A 21,513-nucleotide genomic window follows, 5' to 3' on the forward strand; every position below is an offset into this window, starting at 1 on the left:
TGTGTGTGACAGGAATGTAATGTGTTGGAGTGCTCACCCACACTTAACAGGCTTAGGTATCAACTCTGTGGGGACCTTTAGGAGAAAGGCCAGTATTGATGAACTCTATTTTTCTCTCCACAGCGCATTGCAGACTGATGAGGGCCTCCACTTGATGGAGATTCTGACACGACGCGCCAAGCTGCAGATGACTGACTTCCTGGAGCTCTCGTACGTATTTTTGGTGGTGATTTTTTTATAGATTTTTCACACACTCAATACAAACAACAACCAGTACAGACCCAACCAACAGAGTCAACACCACTCCTGTATGTATTTAACCTTTTTATGTAACTCTATTCATTTTTGGCTGCATGCTTAAAAGGCATGACTAGATTTCCCTCCGAAAGCTTATACGATTCAGGGCAGAATCTAAAATGGGCATCTTTAAATAGTAATTCCCTGTAGCAGGTACAGTGCATTCTGAAAGTATTGAGACCCCTTGACTTTTTCCACATTTTGTTACGTTACAGCCTTATTCTAAAATGGATTCCATTGGTTTTATTCCTCATCAATCTACACACAATACCCCATAATGACGAATCAAAAAACATTTATTTTTTTATTTTTGCAAATTTATTACAAATAAAAAACAGGTATCACATTTATGTGCACCGGGCCTCCCACTCCCTTTTCTATTCTGATTAGATACAGTTTGCACTGTTCTGTGAAGGGAGTAGTACACAGCGTTGTACAAGATCTTCAGTTTCTTGGCAATTTCTCGCATGGAATAGCCTTCATTTGTTAGAACAAGAATAGACTGACGAGTTTCAGAAGACAGGTCTTTGTTTCTGGCCATTTGAGCCTGTAATCGAACCCACAAATGCTGATGCTCCAGATACTCAACTAGTCAAAAGAATGCCAGTTTTATTGCTTCTTTAATCAGGACAACAGTTTTCAGCTGTGCTAACATAATTGCAAAAGGGTTTTCTAATGATCAATTAGCCTTTTAAAATTATAAACTTGGATTAGCTAACACAACGTGCCATTGGAACACAGGAGTGATGGTTGCTGATAATGGGCCTCTCTACGCCTATGTAGCTATTCCATAAACAATCTGCCATTTGCAGCTACAATAGTCATTTACAACATTAACAATGTCTACACTGTATTTCTGATCAATTTGATGTGATTTTGAAGGGTAAAAAATTGTGCTTTTTTTTCAAAAACAAGGACATTTCTAAGTGACCCCAAACTTTTGAACGGTAGTGTACATAAGTGTTCAGACCCTTTACTCAGTACTTTGTTGAAGCACATATGGCAGCGATTACAGCCTCGAGTCTTCTTGGGTATGACGCTATAAGCTTGCCACACCTATATTTGAGGAGTTTCTCCCATTCTTTTCTGAAGATCTTTTCAAGCTCTGTCAGATTGGATGGGGAGCGTCGCTGCACAGCTATTTTCAGCTCTCTCCAGAGATGTTCGATCAGGTTCAAGTCCGGTCTCAAGCTCACTTTGTCATTATGGGGTATTGTGTGACGATTGATGAATTTTTTATTTTATTTCATCCATTTTAGAATAAGGCTGTAATGTAACAACATGTAGAAAAGGGGTCTGAATACTTTCCGAATGCACTGTAGATAGGTATACATCCACTGAATAATGCAGACTGAAGTGCAGAGCAGTGCATGGAGAGAGTTTATCCAATATACTGTAGAAAAATACCTAAAACCAAACAGCTATATTTTAGTTGGCAAGTGCACCATGTCATGTCAAACGTTACCTGAGGGACTTAAAAACTTTTATTGCCAAAAATAAATAAATAAAATAAAATAGGAACACTCAAATCATTTAAACCGTCTAACAGGTTTAAGAAATGCACCCTTAGTGAGAAATAAGATATACAGGGACACTTGTCTTATTCTTTTTCTGTAAACATTCGAGCTGGAGGGTGAAGATGGGAAACTTGCTCATGCACATTATTGACATGAGGCGCCATATACTGTAGAGTCGTGGCTGCAATCATTTATTAACGAGAATGAACTTTTCATGAACCTCCCTCTCTCTCCAAAATCATTATGTTTTTCCACGCAGGTATCTGACTTTGAACACCACACACTCGCGCACACGCACACATACACACACACACACATGCAATGAGGCTTTTAAAGCCATCCACAACAGAAATGAGAATCTACTGACATACTGTGATGGTCTGTGTGTTCAGTGGCAACTCTTTCAAATACTCTCACCAACAGCTACTCTACACACACTTGACATACAAATGCACAGCTAGATATTGCACCGAAGCACATTATTCAAAGATGACATTCAAAATAACATCAAAGAGAAAATCATATCCACGTTGTATAGAAACATTATGCCATAACCTGTCATGTGTTTATTTCCCCAACTGTCATGCCCTGTACCCCACAACTACACACAGCTTTACAATGGGCCACATTCTTCATGACTTATGTTCAAGTCTGACATTGTGGTCATTGTAATGCATTCATTCATCAAATGAACATACACTGCTATACTTAATAAGCGTAGCAGTATGTATGCAGTAACAATTTACCAGCATAAATGCAATGGTGACGTAACATGCTGATGAAAGGCATAAGAAAGAGAGTGTTGTATGGGCTGGTAGGCCCCCTTTGTGTCTTTCTAACTACTAAGCTTGATTGTTGGCGGTACAGGTAGTGATTGGTCGACTGTGTATCATGTGACCCTGTTTGTAAGGTTCTGAAAATGACATTGTTTCTGAAGCACCTCACGGCACTAGGGCGCTTTACACTGCTCATGGGTGGCCCTACAGGGCCGGACTAATGTACCTTTTGTCTTTATCCCTTTCTGGAGCTGAAAGGGCGTTGGTATGGGAGAGTGATAGATTGGGTGGGAGAGAGCCAGGGGCCCTTTGTTAGAGCTCCGAGCCGGCCCAACAGGGGGCGCAGTCTGGACAATTTGTCGAAGCCTCCACGCTTATTTTATTTCCTGCTCCTTGCAACTAACCGCTGCCACTCCTAGACCACGACTCCACCTAGGAGCCTGGGAGAATGGCCCTCCCAGCATGGCTCCTCTCACCCTTCATGTTGACTCATTTGTGTAAGCATGACTTAGTCCTGTAGGGCCTTGAAATGAGTGTCTATCATGTTTTTCATATTGAAGGAAAATAGAGATGCATACAAACAGGGTAATTCAATGTAACTGTAGTACTAACACAGTATGCAAGACACAAGGCCAAACATTACACACACAAGTTAATCAATCAAAATATCCATTATTATTTGTTATGACTAATGATTGACAGAGGAGACTGCCAGAATCGTCTCATAATATCTGGAATTGATCATGTCAGGCCTGAGCGGTTGAAAGCAGAGACGTTAGTTTTGATGTGCCAATGTGGGTGGTTTGCTTTAGAACCATCTAGCATTAGTTCCCTCTGAATAATAGTTGTTGTGCAACCATTACTGACTTCAGTCAGACTCCAATTTGAAAAGAAATGGGGGTGACGTAATGTCTGACTTCAGCTCATTTCAAAGAATAGCCACTAGGTGGGGAGATGCATCTATGCTGGCTGCTGGTAATGCAGTCTATATAATACTGAACAGACAAGGACTCATTTACTTTCACAGGAGAATCTAGATTATGATGGTTGATGAACAATGACAGTTTGACATTCCGACACTTGATGTTGTAATGTACAGTAACTGGCCAGTCAAAAAGAATGATTATATTTGTGCTCTAACAGACTAATATTGAGTGTTTCGCTTCGACAGTGGAGTAATACTGTACTAAAGAAAAGCATGAGCTTCAGTTTGAAAACCACAAAGTCATTTTTTACTTTTGCTGTGTTGAATTTTGAGAAACGTTCATTGGGCGGCTGTCAGGGAACATATCAATGTGTTAGAAAGTCACAGTGAGTGATATTCCTCTTCAACCGCTAATAGACCGCTATGGCAGGTTGATCTATTTCCTAATATATGGGATACATCTATACATCTAGAGATTTACGGAGGTAAATATAATATTATGGTTGAATGGCTGGCTGCTGGTTGAGGTACTCTCCACACATTGCTAGAGATCTTAACCTCCTGTCTGGATACATTCTGAGTCTTTGACTTCAACATACAGCAAAGCACTTTCTGTTCAATAAAATGTCCAGCGTTTTATATTCAATATGTTGCCATTACCTGTTTGTATTCAGGGTGGTTCACCCATGCCCTCCTTCATCCCTTTTAGCCCTTTTAAGCTCAATATAGTACCTGGCCAGTGTCACCCTAGTTTTGCTCTTTGGAAATACATTGTGAGGGGAAAATAATATTTGTACATTTTATTTGTACAGCACTTTTCATTGCGCACAAAATTCATAAAGCTCTGTACATCAGAAATTGTCCCTATGACTGTCGGTGAAGGGACAAGCATTAGGCATGTGTATCTCATTGTAGACCAAAACCCCCCGTCCTTGTCATTTGTTGTTTGTAAAATGCCTGGAGGCACATTGAGATTCAAGAGGGTATCCCCGGCGGCTCCTGTGGCTACAGGGAATCTAACAGGCGGGTATCCGGTGGCTCCTGTGGCTACAGGGAATCTAACAGGCGGGTATCCGGCGGCTCCTGTGGCTACAGGGAATCTAACAGGCGGGTATCCGGCGGCTCCTGTGGCTACAGGGAATCTAACAGGCGGGTATCCGGCGGCTCCTGGCAACAGGGAATCTAACAGGCGGGTATCCGGTGGCTCCTGTGGCTACAGGGAATCTAACAGGCGGGTATCCGGCGGCTCCTGTGGCTACAGGGAATCTAACAGGCGGGTATCCGGCGGCTCCTGTGGCAACAGGGAATCTAACAGGCGGGTATCCGGCGGCTCCTGTGGCTACAGGGAATCTAACAGGCGGGTATCCGGCGGCTCCTGTGGCTACAGGGAATCTAACAGGCGGGTATCCGGCGGCTCCTGTGGCAACAGGGAATCTAACAGGCGGGTATCCGGCGGCTCCTGTGGCTACAGGGAATCTAACAGGCGGGTATCCGGCGGCTCCTGTGGCAACAGGGAATCTAACAGGCGGGTGTCCGGCGGCTCCTGTGGCTACAGGGAATCTAACAGGCGGGTATCCGGCGGCTCCTGGCAACAGGGAATCTAACAGGCGGGTATCCGGTGGCTCCTGTGGCTACAGGGAATCTAACAGGCGGGTATCCGGCGGCTCCTGTGGCTACAGGGAATCTAACAGGCGGGTATCCGGTGGCTCCTGTGGCTACAGGGAATCTAACAGGCGGGTATCCGGCGGCTCCTGTGGCTACAGGGAATCTAACAGGCGGGTATCCGGCGGCTCCTGTGGCTACAGGGAATCTAACAGGCGGATATCCGGTGGCTCCTGTGGCTACAGGGAATCTAACAGGCGGGTATCCGGCGGCTCCTGTGGCTACAGGGAATCTAACAGGCGGGTATCCGGTGGCTCCTGTGGCTACAGGGAATCTAACAGGCGGGTATCCGGCGGCTCCTGGCAACAGGGAATCTAACAGGCGGGGAAGCCAGAGGTGAAATAGTATTCAAGCACCGTGTGTGTACGGCTCTGCTTTAATGAGGGGAGCTATTTTTTTAAGGCAAGAGGGTAGAAAAATAATGCTTCGCCACCATGAAAAATAGATTCCTGCTTGTGTTTGGAGTGTCTCATCTCAATGTGTGTGTGTGTGTGTGTGTGCGTGTGCGCGCGTGCATGCGTGCGTGCGTGCGTGTGTGTGTGTGTGTGTGTGTGTGTGTGTGTGTGTGTGTCTGTGTTTAAAAATATATATATATTTTTTTTTACAGAGTGGTAGGCCCAGCTGTCACCTTCAGAGTACGACCTAATGCCCAGAACGTCAGCACCGCAGATGTGGCCAATGTAGCAGGTAGGTCGGAGCATTTCTGATAGATAAATGTGATGTAATGTATGAAGAATTTCATTCCAAAACGCTATATATACAATTTCAGAAATGTTGGTAAATAAGTTTTTTTTTAAAGAACTTATAAAAGAGATTGGTGTTAAATGACAGAAATGTATTGATTTGAAACCTATCACTAGATAGTTTCATTTCAGAGAGACAAACAATCACATTTTGTTGCAAAACAAGATATATCCGCCTAACTCTCAGAGAAAATAGTAACACTTTTATATTTTTATTTAACTACCAAGTCAGTTAAGAACAAATTGTTATTTACAATGACGGCCTACCCCGGCCAAACTCGGACGACGCCGGGCCAATTGTGCGCTGCCCTATGGGATTCCCAATCACAGCCTGATGTGATACAGCTTGGATTCGAACCAGGGACTGTAGTGACGTATCTTGCACTGAGATGCAGTGCCTTAGACCGCTGCGCCACTCGGGAGCACTGCAAGTTTTTACACTGTCAAATGTGACAAGAAGATTATAATAATATAAAGAACTGCACAAATGATACATTTGTAACATCGTTATATACAAAAAAATGATCTGTACAATAATATGAGATCTCATCTAGGTTGTGGTCAAAAGTAGTGCACAATAGGGAATATGGTGTCATTTGGGACTAGGCCCAACTCTAATCACCAAACACGATAGCATGAGGCTAGATTTATGATGTGTTGAATTTAAATGTATAGGATACGAACATTCCATTCCAGCTAAACAATTGATATATAGAGTTTTGCAACAAAACCAATTGTTATACACATCTAAAATCTATGAATAAAAAATCTGAGGACAGGAATATTTTTTACACACACATAAAGGTACCAATAAGCAATCATTTCTTATGAAAAAACACAAATGTAAAAAATTGGTGGATAAAGCATTTGGAAATAAACTCTTCATATATAACTTTACAAAAAAAAGAAATCTGTTGTGTTTTAGTGGAGCATGTTGGATCTGAAATTGACATTTTACCTTTCATCAAATATGCCAACGTTTTTGTTGTTTACTCTCAGAGAAATAAACTCAGCAAAAAAAGAAACGTCCTCTCACTGTCAACTGCGTTTATTTTCAGCAAACTTAGCATGTGTAAATATTTATATTAACATAACAAGATTCAACAACTGAGACATAAACTGAACAAGTTCCACAGACATGTGACTAACAGAAATTGAATAACGTGTCCCTGAACAAGGGGGGGGGGGGTCAAAATCAAAAGTAACAGTCAGTGTCTGGTGTGGCCACCAGCTGCATTAAGTACTGCAGTGCATCTCCTCCTCATGGACTGCACCAGATTTGCCCGTTCTTGCTGTGAGATGTTACCCCACTCTTCCACCAAGGCACCTGCAAGTTCCCGGACATTTCTGGGGGGAATGGCCCTAGCCCTCTGATCCAACAGATCCCAGATGTGCTCAATGGGATTGAGACCCGGGCTCTTCGCTGGCCATGGCAGAACATTGACATTCCTGTCTTGCAGGAAATCACACACAGAACGAGCAGTATGGCTGGTGGCATTGTCATGCTGGAGGGTCATGTCAGGATGAGCCTGCAGGAAAGGTACCACATGAGGGAGGAGGATGTCTTCCCTATAACGCACAGTGTTGAGATTGCCTGCAATGACAACAAGCTCAGTCCGATGATGCTTTGACACACCGCCCCAGACCATGACGGACCCTCTACCTCCAATTCAATCCCGCTCCAGAGTACAGGCCTTGGTGTAACGGGCAGTTGTTGTTGCTATCCTGTACCTGTCCCGCAGGTGTGATGTTCAGATGTACCAATCCAGTGCAGGTGTTGTTACACGTGATCTGCCACTGCGAGGACCATCAGCTGTCCGTCCTGTCTCCATGTAGCGCTGTGTTAGGCATATCACAGTACAGACATTGCAATTTATTGCCCTGGCCACATCTGCAGTCCTCATGCCTCCTTGCAGCACGCCTAAAGCACGTTCACACAGATGAGCAGGGACCCTGGGCATCTTTCTTTTGGTGTTTTTCAGAGTCAGTAGAAAGGCCTCTCTAGTGTCCTAAGTTTTCATAACTGTGACCTTAATTACCTACCGTCTGTAAGCTGTTAGTGTCTTAACGACCGTTCCACAGGTGCATGTTCATTAATTGTTTATGGTTCATTGAACAAGCATGGGAAACAGTGTTTAAACCCTTTACAATGAAGATCTGTGAAGTTTTGGGGATTTTTATGAATTATCTTTGAAAGACAGGGTCCTGAAAAAGGGACGTTTCATTTTTTGCTGAGTATAGTTCACAGTTTTGATGGGTTCCTATTGAAAGCTCTCTGTAAAGACCACTGGTAATGGAGATGTGTGTCATTGGGAAGAAGACTAAAGTCAGAATGACATCCATTAAGCGTTCTTAGGAAGCCTCCCTTCAGTGTAATCTGCTGTAGCTTTGACCTCTGTACTATGCACCAATCACATTCCTCTATGGTGAATTAAGTACAGATATGCATTGTCAAAGATTCCATGGAAATTAGAGAGAATAGCTGTATTTCAGCTGTATGTGGTTAGTATTACTGACAAACGTGCAGGGCTGCTTCAACAGGTACCAGGAAAATATGGATATAAATATGAGAAGGTAATGTTTTTCCCGACTGTCTTAGATAAATATTAGATGCTTGCCATTATTGTATAGGACTTTTTAGCTCTGGTCAAAAGTAGTGCACACTGTAAAGGGAATAGCAATATAAATGGAATGTCATTCCCAGGAAGGGACCTGGCTAGATTCTCAAATGATCCCTGGCTGGGGCCTGGCTGAGACTACCTCCTCCAAATCACCTACACACGCGCACTCACAGACACACACACAAGTTACATGAATAGCTAAACCTTGTTTTTTTCCCTTATTGATGACAGCTTTGATAATTGAACTCCACAGTCCACACTCTTGATGATGTGATTATGTAATGGCTACTTCACCCACCTGTTTCGAAAGTGCTGTTGTTCTTGTTCGTGCCCTCGTTTCTCATTTCCAGTGCTGCGACTAAGTTGTTTTGAGAGGTCATGGATGAGCCTTGATTGATATTAATGCAAACAGTTGACAGAACCGCACTTCAAAATGAAATACCTCTGCCTCTTACCTCAAATGCAGTACTGTGGGTGAGCTGCTGTATTTAAAGCATCATTTGTCATATTCACCAAGAATATGGGCAGAGATTATTTCAATATCCCCAGTTTCTGTTGTTTTTCTGAGACATTAAGCAATACAAGGCCATCATTTTATCATCATTTTACAGATTCTTCCAGATGCATTGGAGAAATCTGTGTGCCCATCTTTTAAGCAGTTTGAGACCCTTTTGACCAGTGCCCTGGTCAAAAGTAGTGCACTATATAGGAAATGTAGGACACATACATGGACCGGCTGGACAAAGAAGTCAGCCTTATCATTCTTCTCCTTCATATGAACAATACTTGATCGATAAAGAGCCAGCCTCCAGGTCCATGGTGGAGCAGGGTGCTCGCTGTCTGACAAAGAGGTGCAGCAGCATGGCCCAGTCTGCATCCGAAATTGCACCCTATTATCTATATATTATGCACTACTTTTGACCAAGGCCCATAGGACTAGCACTATGGGCCCTGTTCAAAAGTAGTGCACAATATATAGGGAATATGGTGCCATTTGGGATGCAGCCCTGTATGGCCCTGACCTGCTGAGTAAAGAGTCCTGGAGTGGAGCTTCTGTCACGCGTACCCGACCATTGTTAGGCACCCAGGGCCAGGCAAGGGCCATTGTCAGGGGGGATGTCAAGATGGTGGGCAGCGGGGTGATGACCCTCATTGTCAGGCCTATTCATGCGCACTACAATGTTGGGGAGTGGCAGGCCCAAAGGCCACTTCCAGTGGTGCGTCCCGGCCGTGAGAACCGGCCTTCTCTATGGGCTGGAGGTCAGGGTCAGGCTAGCCGGCAGCGTAATTAGCACTTTAAGCAGGAGGACACCAGCTGAGGACCACTGACACTAAAAAGCAGAAAGACACACAGACACACACCACCATGCTGTTTATCTGAAACCCAACCCTTATCAGCCTCAGATGGCTGCTGTAGATATGCATGTTGTTGTTAACAAACAGTGGAGTAAAACAAGTATGCTCACGAGGCGTGTTTAAGATATATTCTTCAAGAATCAATAGCTATGTATCATTAATTTAAGAGTCCCTCAAAAAAATCCAGCATAGAATGCATGTATGTGTTGTGTAGTCAAATATATTTTTAAAGCCACAAATGGTTTGACTGATTGTGCATTATTAACCATTAAACTGAGTCTCTTATGTTTTCTATGAAGAGGAGTAAATGCATTGTCTTCCCTGACAATAGTTAGTTACTCATTCACTGGCTGAGTGTAATATGTGAGATGTGATTTGTGTGTTGACATAGAAATAAGTCTTTGTCACTGAGGTCACACACAGTTCAATAAGTTATAAAGGCGGTTTCCCATCTGTGAATGACTGAGTTTGTATGCTAATTGATGGAATGACCCCTTTTAAAAAGTCAAGAAACTGTGATCATTATGATATTTTTCACATACATCTATCAACCAGCTTTTCTTCTGTCAGTTCCTCACTTATGCAGACAGAGCTGTTGTTGTTTTGAATATGGTGTATCCAACAACGTTTTTCTGCTTTACACCTATTCTTATTCACTTCCTGTCTCTGGTAGCCTCTTGTCCTAACCTTGCCTTGAATCTCAATCGCCTCATCCACTATGAACCATGAGTCATTTCTGATCACTGGTTAATACAGGAGTTGAAATGAGACCCCAATTCTTCTGATTATTACAAAGACTATTGGTTGTATTTTTTCTCTCTCTTTTCTTGTCTTTTTCGCAGTTCAGTGGTTTAGTATAGATCTCATAATGCTGACAGCTGTCAAAATGTCAAATCTAATTACCTGGCTCTTTAGGAAAAAGTAATGTGGTTTATCTGCCTAACTTATCTTCTCCTTATTGATGTGGAGAAAGCCTTAGCGGTTAGCTTAGCGGTTAGCTTTAGGGCGCTGACTAACACCTACATATGAAACGTTATGGAGTATTCAAGGAGGCCTGGGTAAGGCCAAAATGTCATAAAAATGCCAACTTTGATTCATTATTTCTCAATTATGCTTTGAAATACAAATGTGAAATGTATGTCAACAAACCTTCCTCCAAACGACCATTCTATGGATTAAATGTTGTCTCCAAAATCATGGTCTTTTTTTGTCCTGGTTTCGTGACAAATCATCCATGCTGCTCTACAGAAAAAGGGAATATAATGTATACCTGTTTAAGCTAATTTATTGTAATCCGTGTGACTCTGTAAACGTGCATGATGTTGATGTACAAAGTGAAATTTGTGACATGGCATTGAAAATCTTGTCGTAACGTTACTTCTCTATGGTTATCATCAGCGGCAGCTTAGGCTTTTGCGTTATCTGAGAGAAGTCGCATGCCTACCATAAAAGTACCAAATACATTACATTTTGAGGTCTTCCTAAATCCCTGTATGCTTGTCTGTTTTGACCGTACAACATAGAAGCCTAACACATTAGTGTATAAAAACACATTTTCCAGCTCCAAACTACTCCCCCCAAGCAGGCCAATCCGTGGTTCCCTTTCGCATAATCCTCATCAGTAGCAACAAGTCTGCATCCCAAATGGCACTCTATTCCCTATAGTGTATTACTTTCGATAAGAGCCCTATGGGCCCTGGTTAAAAGTAGTGCACTATATAAGGAATTGGGTGCCATTTGGGACACACACTGACTGTTTGTCATCAGCAATTTCTGTTTCGATTCAACTCTTAAATTGTCTCCATTGATTTCCTGTGTGATTGCATTGGAAGTCTCCCCAGTGGGACTATGGGCCCACTTAAGCCCTACAGGAGCCACCAGATCCAATGAAGTTAACATCATGTAGCTTCATGCCTGTTGATCAGTTCTCATCTAATGCTGAAGGATAGTCAATTCAGGATTTTCTCTAGCTAGCAGCTAATAGCTAGATTTTGGTAAAAATGTGCTCAAACCAAATTAGTGGAAAATAAAATGACGAAAATAGGGTTTCCTGTTGTTTATTGAATTAACAGGTTGGTGGTTCATCTTTATTCTCTATTATCGGATGATGGTGGTTGTGTTTTGTGATTTCTGTGAAATCCCTACTAGCGAGACCCCGATCGTTTGTGTTCCCCATGGTTCAGTCACTTCAGAGAGAGCTGAGAGGGTGTGAGGTGTGTGGTGGCATCACCAGAGCTTTGGGAGCATCTGTGAGTCCTGCTGTAGAGAAGGTGGAACACAGGTGTTGTGTGGAAGCTGAGTTTGTTCAGCAGCAATGGCAACGCAGGCGTCATGGTCCTCAGCCAGCCCTCTCTGGGCAGGCCTCTCAGAGTCCAACTCTCACAGCTGACAGCTCTACTGTGGCTATGTCCCAAATGGCACCCTGTTCCCTCTGGTTAAAAAGTAGTGCACTATATAATAGGGTGCCATTTGGGATGCTGCCTCTGTGTAGGCCCTGCTTCTGGACCTCCAGCTTCGGAACTCCTACAGATGGCACCCTATTCCCCTATATAGTGCACTATATAGGCAAAAGCATGCCATTTGAGCCTCAGAACTCCTACAGATGGCTTGATTGACTGGATCTCATGCTGGCTCTGCTGCCTGCATGGTTCCACTCTTGCATCATTCTATGGCAGTCAGCAACTGGCTGTCTGGGAGACAGAGAGGTCGAGGGAAAGCTTCCATTTTGCTGCGGTCTATTTCTCTGTGCTAAAAAGGCAGTATGTGTGGGATGTGTGAATGGATGCTCTAAGCTTGGATGTAGGTCTAGTTCACATATGAAGATGATGGCATAACATAAGTAAGGGATAATCAATGACGGGATATGCGTTCAATGGAAAATAATGAACGACGTGGGAGGGGTGTTCGATGACGCGCTAGCAGGGTTGGAACTAACCTTCCAAGGAGTTTTCCAGAGAATGCATAGAGCCCCGCGTTGATTATCCCTTTTATACCATGGCTAAAATGTAGCACATTTGCCGCTAGAAATGTGTTAATTTGCAGGTAGAAATGTGTTCAACATCCACTGAAGTAACAAGCTAGCAAGTTTACTACATAGCTACAGTAGTTACCTTGGTAACCAAATAGACTTGCTAATTTAGCTAACCAAACCATCAGTCCTAGCTTGCTATTATGAAAATCGAATTCAGCAATGCCAATAATGTTTTCAATTCGACTCTTGCTTTCAAAAACAGCTCAAACATAGAACATATAAGCCATTGAATTTTACCGTGCTGATATACAGTTAATTCGGAAAGTATTCAGACCCCTTCCCCTTTTACACACTTTTTTACGCCTTTTTCTAAAATGTATTAAATAAAAAAACATCCTCAATCTACACACAATACCCCATAATGAAAAAGCTACAACAGATTTTTTTCATCAAATTTATAAAAAATAAAAAAAACATAAGTTATTTACATAAGTATTCAGACCCTTTCCTATGAGACTCAAAATTGAGCTCAGGTGCATCCTTTTTCCATTGATCATCCTTGAGATGTTTCTACAACTTGATTGTGATGAACTGTGATAAATTATTTTGATTGGACATGATTTGGAAAGGCACACACCTGTCTATATAAGGTACCACAGTTAACAGTGCATGTCAGAGCAAAAACCAAGCCATGAGGTCGAAGGAATTGTCCATAGCGCTCCGAGACAGGATTGTGTCGAGGCACAGATCTGGGGAAGGGTACCAAAAATGTCTGCAGCATTGAAGGTCCCCAAGAACACAGTGGCCTCCATCATTCTTAAATGGAAGAAGTTTGGAACCACCAAGACTCTTCCTAGAGTTGGCTGCCCGACCAAAATGAGCAAAAGGGGGTGAAGGGCCTTGACCAAGGTCAGGGAGGTGATCAAGAACCCGATGGTCACTCTGACAGAGCTCCAGAGTTCCTCTATGGCGATGGAAGAACCTTCCAGAAGGATAACCATCTCTGCAGCACTCTACCAATCAGGCCTTTATGGTAGAGTGGCCATTTTGGAGTTTGCCAAAATGCAGCTAAAGCACTCTCAGACAGTGAGAAACAAGATTCTCTGGTCTGATGAAACCAAGATTGAACTCTTTGGCCTGAATGCCAAGAGTCACGTCTGGAGGAAACCTAGCACCATCCCTACGGTGAAGCTTGGTGGTGGCAGTATCATGCTGTGGGGATGTTTTTCAGCGGCAGGGACTAGGAGACTATTAAGGATCAAGCTAAAGATGAACGACGCAAAGTACAAAGAGATCCTTGATGAAAACCTGCTCTAGAACACTCAGGACCTCAGACTGGAGCGAAGGTTCACCTTCCAACAGGACAACAACCCTAAGCACACAGCCAAGACAACGCAGGAGTAGCTTCAGGACAAGTCTCTGAATGTCCTTGAGTGGCCCAGCCTGAGCCCGGGGCACACTGGTGTAACTGCTATCTGACTGTACACTGTACTGCAGGATTGTAGTCCACAAGCGAAAGGAAAAGGTGAGAGGAGGAGAGCGTGTAGATAGTTGCGAGAAGGAATTATATATGCAATGAGCAAAGTGATCATGCCTTTTTTATGTGGCTGCTATGAAAGTGAACTTTTTGCGTTTGATCAGGGGTATATTAATTCCGCCAATTCTGTTGAAAAAAGTTTCTTAAACGGAAGCAAACGTAACGAAACGGGGATAAACATACCTGAATTTGTCCAATAGAAACACTCATTTGCAACTGTTGGACTAGTGATTACACCCTAGATCAGCTAGATGCAGGCAAGAGTGTGCAAGGCGGTATTGAATGTGTCACTGTCTTGTCATCTTGATCACTCAAAATTCTCTCGAGCTGTGTACCTACGTTGTAAACTTTCATTCATAGGCTAGGTTGTAGCAACCTCATAATGGGTATAGGGAAAATTTGAGTATCATGTAGTAGCCTAAACCTATCACTGTTACATTGAACTGGGTGAATGAATATGAATGACAGTCATCCAATATGCTGTAATATAAATATGCCATGCTCATAAAAAAAATGTAATCATCCTCCCTCATCTTAAATGGCACCGACCGCCACTGATGCCATGGTATAACATAACATTAATACAGGTGTTTCTGTAACCATTTGTATGAAATGTACTATTCCATCACTATCACTATGCTTTTACTGCAGGATGGATAAAACACCATGCAGAGTCCCTTGTCAGAGTCCCATGCAGAGTCCCATGACAGTATTCTCTCTGGGGCAGTAAAAAAGCCATGTTCCTCCAAACTTCCTAGTCATGGTTTCTCTCTCTCTCTCTCTCTCTCATTCTCTCTCTCTTTCTCTCTGCAGTGAAGAACGTTATTAGAGGCTGTTGAAATGCTCCTGTTGTTCGCTCACCTTTAGTGGCCTGATCAGGCAGCAGCCCGCTACTCGTAGTGGGCTCTGAGATCCCTGATGAGAACAGAAGCAGACAGCTGAATTGATTGGCCCACTTCACCGTATGGACCTTGATTACAGCCGCATTCAAGTGTTGTTCTGTTCTCTCCACAGCTCCTTCACTCATCAGAGCAGATAGAGTAGGAGAGAAAAGCAGACTGACTCACTAGGATTAGGCAGGCTGTCTGTCTGTCTGCATGCTGCATATAGCCAGCTAGCTGTGTTCCCCTCGAAACGTTAACACACAAACCAATGCAGTTCCCTGTAGTTGCACATAGGTAGGCTAAAGATTTAGGATAATACCAAAGTATCTGTATGTACTGTTCTGTTCCCAGAATAAGACATCTTTCTTGTAATTTCCTCATTTTGAAAAATATTGATGCCTACCTTGAATGTGTAACATAACACGTAGTGATTGATGGCTTCAACAATATGTTATTACTGTAGTTTTTATAAGTATGCGCAGTATGTTCTACAGTGTGATTCTCAAATGTCAACGTGTCCTGGCTGAGTGAGTGATAGAGAACGCTTGGCCCTGTCACGACTTCCGCCGAAGTCGGTCCCTCTCCTTGTTCGGGCGGCGTTCGGCGGTCGACGTCACCGGCTTTCTAGCCACCGCCGATCCACTTTTCATTTTCCATTTGTTCTGTCTTTGTCTTATTACACCTGGCTTCACTCACCAATCACTTGTTTATTATTTAACCCTCCGTTCCCCATGTTGTATTTGTGAGTGATTGTTATTTGTTACGTGGATTATAGTCAGGCGTTGCACTTTTGTTTTAGACCGTGTTTTTGGCACTTGTATGTGTTATGTGCTGTCATTTGGTTACCGGTATTAAAGTGCACCTGTTTGTTATACTCCGCTCTCCTGCACTTGACTTCGCCTCCCATATACACGCATTACAGGTCCATACAATGGCTGTTCGCCATTGAAAGGTAGAGGTACTGTAGCTGTCTCCATAAGATTACAGTAGGAGGTGAAGAGCGTTTGATGGTTCGAGCCAACATGAAATGTCCCATTGAAACCCGTCTGGGGTTTCTGTCTGTCTGTTCTAGAGCGTTTTATGTATTCTAACAGAGAGACAAAGGCAGCCCAGGAACATCAAAGCTGCTGGGTGACATTTAAGGCTCTGCATCTTCAAAGGCCTGCTCCCTGCTTTTGTACTTTTTGTCTATAATTAATGTACTCCTTCTATTCCTCCTTTCTAATTCCGAGCGGGATTAGAGCGCCAGATTAGAATTGATCGTCCTCCTCATAATTTTCATTTGCATCCCAGAGACTAAGCACCAAATCACCAGGCACTGGGGGGATTTATTGGTAGTGTCTTTGCATGATCTATTGACAGGACTAGTGTATGTGTGTGTATGTATGTATGTATGTACAGTTGAAGTCGGAAGTTTACATACACTTAGGTTGGAGTCATTAAAACTCGTTTTTCAACCACTCCACAAATTTCTTGTTAACAAATTATAGTTTTGGCAAATTGGTTAGGACATCTACTTTGTGCATGACACAAGTAATTTTTACAATAATTGTTTACAGACAGATTATCTCACTTATAATTCACTGTATCACAATTCCAGTGGTTCAGAAGTTTACATACACTAAGTTGACTGTGCCTTTAAACAGCTTGGAAAATTCCAGAAAATGATGTCATGGCTTTAGAAGCTTCTGATAGGCTAATTGACATAATTTGAGTAAATTGGAGGTGTACCTGTGGATGTATTTCAAGGCCTACCTTCAAACTCAGTGCCTCTTTGCTTGATGTCATGAGAAAATCAAAAGAAATCAGCCAAGACCTCAGATAAAGTCTGGTTCACAAGTCTGGTTCATCCTTGGGAGCAAATTGCAAATGCCTGAAGGTGCCACGTTCACCTGTACAAACAATAGTATGCAAGTATAAACACCATGGGACCACGCAGCCGTCATACTGCTCAGGAAGGAGACGCGTTCTGTCTCCTAGAGATGAACGTACTTTGGTGCGAAAAGTGCAAATCAATCCCAGAACAACAGCGAAGGACCTTGTGAAGATGCTGGAGGAAGCAGTTACAAAAATATCTATATCCACAGTAAAACGAGTCCTATATCGACATAACCTGAAAGGCCGCTCAGCAAGGAAGAAGCCACTGCTCCAAAACCGCCATAAAAAAGCCAGACTACGGTTTGCAACTGCACATGGGGACAAAGATCGTACTTTTTGGAGAAATGTCCTCTGGTCTGATGAAACAAAAATAGAACTGTTTGGCCATAATGGCCATGGTTATGTTTGGAGGAAAAAGGGGGATGCTTGCAAGCCGAAGAACACCATCCCAACCGTGAAGCACGGGGGTGGCAGCATCATGTTGTGGGGGTGCTTTGCGGCAGGGGGGACTGGTGCACTTCACGAAATAGATGGCATCATGAGGAAAGAAAATTATGTGGATATATTGAAGCAACATCTCAAGACATCAGTCAGGAAGTTAAAGCTTGGTCGCAAATGCATCTTCCAAATGGACAATGACCCCAAGTATACTTCCAAAGTTTTGGCAAAATGGCTTAAGGACAACAAAGTCAATGTATTGGTGTGGCCATCAAAAAGCCCTGACCTCAATCCTATAGAAAATTTGTTGGCAGAACTGAAAAAGTGTGTGCGAGCAAGGAGGCCTACAATCCTGACTCAGTTACACCAGCTCTGTCAGGAGAAATGGGCCAAAATTCACCCAACTTATTGTGGGAAGCTTGTGGAAGGCTATCCGAAACGTTTGACCCAAGTTAAACAATTTAAATGAAATGCTACGAAATACTAATTGAGTGTATGTAAACTTCTGACCCACTGGGAATGTGATGAAAGAAATAAAAACTGAAATAAATCATTCTCTCTACTATTATTCTGATATTTAACCATTTTAAAATAAAGTGGTGATCCTAACTGACCTAAAACAGGGAATTTTTACTAGGATTAAATGTCAGGAATTGTGAAAAACAGAGTTTGAATGTATTTGGCTAAGGTGAATGTAAACTTCCGACTTCAACTGTATGTTAGACCTGGGCGATATGAACAAAAAATCATATTATGATAAACCTAACTATTTTGCTCGATAAATACAAAGATATACTGTATATTATTGTTTTATGGACAATTAGGCCTACTTTCCATTAGTGGCAGTTTTTTTCCAGTGCCAAGACTATAGCTTCCAGCATGATTAAAAAGTAAGCTATTTCATCTAACATATCCAGGGAATGCATGATTGATATTTTGATGTACGAACTGTCAAAATAGGATCCAATATAATCAGATTTATTTTTGGCTCTTCAGAGATGAATTTGCCGACGACTATTGGCGTATGTTATACTATTCACCACCTGAGGAAGTGGGAACTCAAAACATTTACCTAGATTGCTAACTCTAAATGTGATATTGTTGCTTGATAGCCATGTAGGCTAATTGATTAATCTATCAGTAAATATAATGTCCAACAGAACTTTCCAGTGCTAGGCCTAGGCTACTTGATGTAGGCCTATTCAGCGCAAATGGCGCCCTCCGCTCAGCGGGCGCATGAGTGTCTCGCTCACAAAGCAGCCAACAGTGAAACAGGGCCAGGCAGATGCTTTCATAGCAGGAATCAACATACTGCATATATGTAGTATAGCTTCTGTCCCTCTCCTCGCCCCTACCTGGGCTCGAATCAGGGACCCTCTGCGCACATCAACAACTGACATCCACGAAGCATCGTTACCCATCGCTCCACAAACCGCGGCCCTTGCAGAGCAAGTGGAACAACTACTTCAAGGTCTCAGAGCGAGTGACGTTACCGATTGAAACGCTATTAGCGTGCACCCCGCTAACTAGCTAGCCATTTCACATCGGTTACACATAGGCTATTACTGTTGTCCAAATAATGGTTTAAGAAAACAGAAACATCTGCAGGAACGTTGTGTAGCAAAATCAATGTCGGTCATTTTTCGATATTTCGTCCCAGCTCTAATTATGTATGTACAGTATGTATGTAGCTATAAATTAGGTTTTGGTAAGATTAGGCATTTATCTTATTGGTAACATCCATATTGATCCAATAATTGTATGCATCACATGCATGTGCCCACGGCAGCCTAGGACCTGTATTATTCTCATATGAGGTTGTACTGACTCAATGTGCCACTTATGTGTTTTCCTACCTGAACTATATGGACATTACTCTGTCTCATTCTGCGTGAATGGATTAAGTATTTTCCACTGGCAAGAACAGATCTGTTCATTCTTTTTTAATGGATCAAGTATTTTCCAAAGGGCAAGAACAGATCTGTCTGGAAATTGAAAGGGTTTATTTTTCTTCCCATCATGAAAGGAAGAAAGGAATGGGTGAATTATGTATGGGTTATGAGAGACGAGTCTTCAGCTCATTCTCACCCCCTGGATCGAGGTTCAAATTGATCTGTATGTGGCCATGGGTGATGTAGGTCAATGTGGCTCACATCCCAAATGACACCCTATTTCTTGTGTAGTGCACTACTTTTGACTAGGGACCATAGGGCTCTGGTGAAAAGTAGTGCACTTTATAGAGAATTGGGTTCCATTTGGTACACAGCCTATGGCTCACCTCAGGCCATACACCCCATTTCCCCTTCCTGCTGAAGGGATCAACATCACATGATGAAACTCATTCCTATCTCGTTCCTGATGGACAGTGGCTGCCATGTGGTCTGACAAAAACAAAGGCTGCATTTGTTCAATGTAAAGTGCATCATATACTCTTAGAAAAAAGGGTTCCAAAACAGTCACATCCTGACCAGGTAAAGAGGTCATTTGCCATAGTAATATGGTCAGGGCGTGGCAGGGGGTTGTTTTGTGTGGGTTTTTGGGTTTTCTGTTTCTATGTGGGAGTGTTCTAGTTTTCTCTTTCTATGTGTTGTTTTTCCATGTTTGGCCGGGTATGGTTTCCAATCAGAGGCAGGTGTCTTTCGTTGTCTCTGATTGGAAGCCATACTTAGGCAGCCTGTTTTCTTTTGGGGTTTGTGGGTAGTTGTTTTCCGTTTTAGTCGTAGTACCTGACGGGACTGTTGTTGGTCGTTTTCCTGTTTTGCTGTTTGAAGTGTTTTCATTAAAGAATTAAGAATGAGCACTATCCACGCTGCGTCTTGGTCTCCATTCCACGACCCCTGTGACAGGCTGTCCCCATAGGACACGTGTCAAACTCATCCCACGGAGGGAAGAGTGTCTGCGGGTTTTCGCTCTTCCCTTGTCCTTGACTGATGAAATAAGGTCACTGATTAGTAAGGAACTCCACTCACCTGGTTGTCTAAGTCTTAATTGAAAGGATAAAACAAAAACCAGCAGACACTAGGCCCTCCATGGAATGCGTTTGACACCCCTACCATAGGAGAGCCCTTTTTGGTTCCAGGTAGAGCTCTTTTGGGTTTCATGCAGAACCCTCTGTGGAAGGGTTCTACCTGGAACTAAAAAGTGTTCTTCAAAGGGTTCTCCTATGGAAAGGGTATCAGACTCATTTCATGGAGGGCCTAGTGTCTGCAGGTTTTACATTTTCTCCTTTCAATTAAGCCGTCGACAACCAGGTGTGGGGAGTTCCTTAGTAGTGACCTTAATTCATCAATCATGTCCGAAAGAGGAGCAAAAGCCCGCAGGCACTCGGCCCTCCGTGGAATGAGTTTGACACCTGTGTCCAATGGGGACAGCTGAAGAACCCCTTTAGGTTCTAGATAGCACCTTTTTATCTAAGAATGTACAGATTGCATTTATGGTCTTGATCCAACATCGTAGAGACAGGGAATTCCCATAGTTACCTCAAATAATCTATGTGAAACTGAATGAACACCCGGCACCAATGACTCTGTCGATCTGACTGGCTCTATTCAATATTCACTCCTAGAAACAAGAAACTGCCTATTAAAGTGAGCTTCAAATGGGTCTGCTTATCTTTTTAATTAGAGATCTGGTTCAGAGGAAAGCAATATTGTCCTGTTGGCTGATGTGTATGTAATGTTGAAAGGCTGCAGTCTTATTGATCATAGTAGAGGAGAAAGGAGGCTGTTCAAACGGTGTAGCAATTAAACAATGATAATAATATTGAGCCTAAACCTGGCGGAGGAATCAGATCAAACCTTTATAATACACAACCATTGGGAAAATACTAGCTAATTGTTTACTGTGACAGGCCTAGTGACATTATTTTGCATAGAATTTGTGTCTGGCTTGACAAATAATGACTATTT

General features: G+C 42.8%; 1 protein-coding gene across 2 annotated transcripts in view; it reads left to right on the forward strand.

Annotated features, from left to right (window-relative positions):
- LOC106599468 (receptor-type tyrosine-protein phosphatase N2) overlaps positions 1–21,513 on the forward strand; it is a 153,811-nt gene that overhangs the window by 47,355 nt on the left and 84,943 nt on the right. For both annotated transcript variants that reach the window (XM_014190720.3, XM_014190723.3), the window contains 2 exons: positions 124–210; positions 5,785–5,864. In XM_014190720.3, coding sequence (XP_014046195.2) covers positions 124–210; positions 5,785–5,864 — 167 coding nt within the window. The remainder of the gene's footprint in view (positions 1–123; positions 211–5,784; positions 5,865–21,513) is intronic.

This window comes from Salmo salar, chromosome 03, assembly GCF_965601325.2.
Source record: "Salmo salar chromosome 03, fSalSal1, whole genome shotgun sequence".
Lineage (NCBI taxonomy): Eukaryota > Metazoa > Chordata > Actinopteri > Salmoniformes > Salmonidae > Salmo > Salmo salar.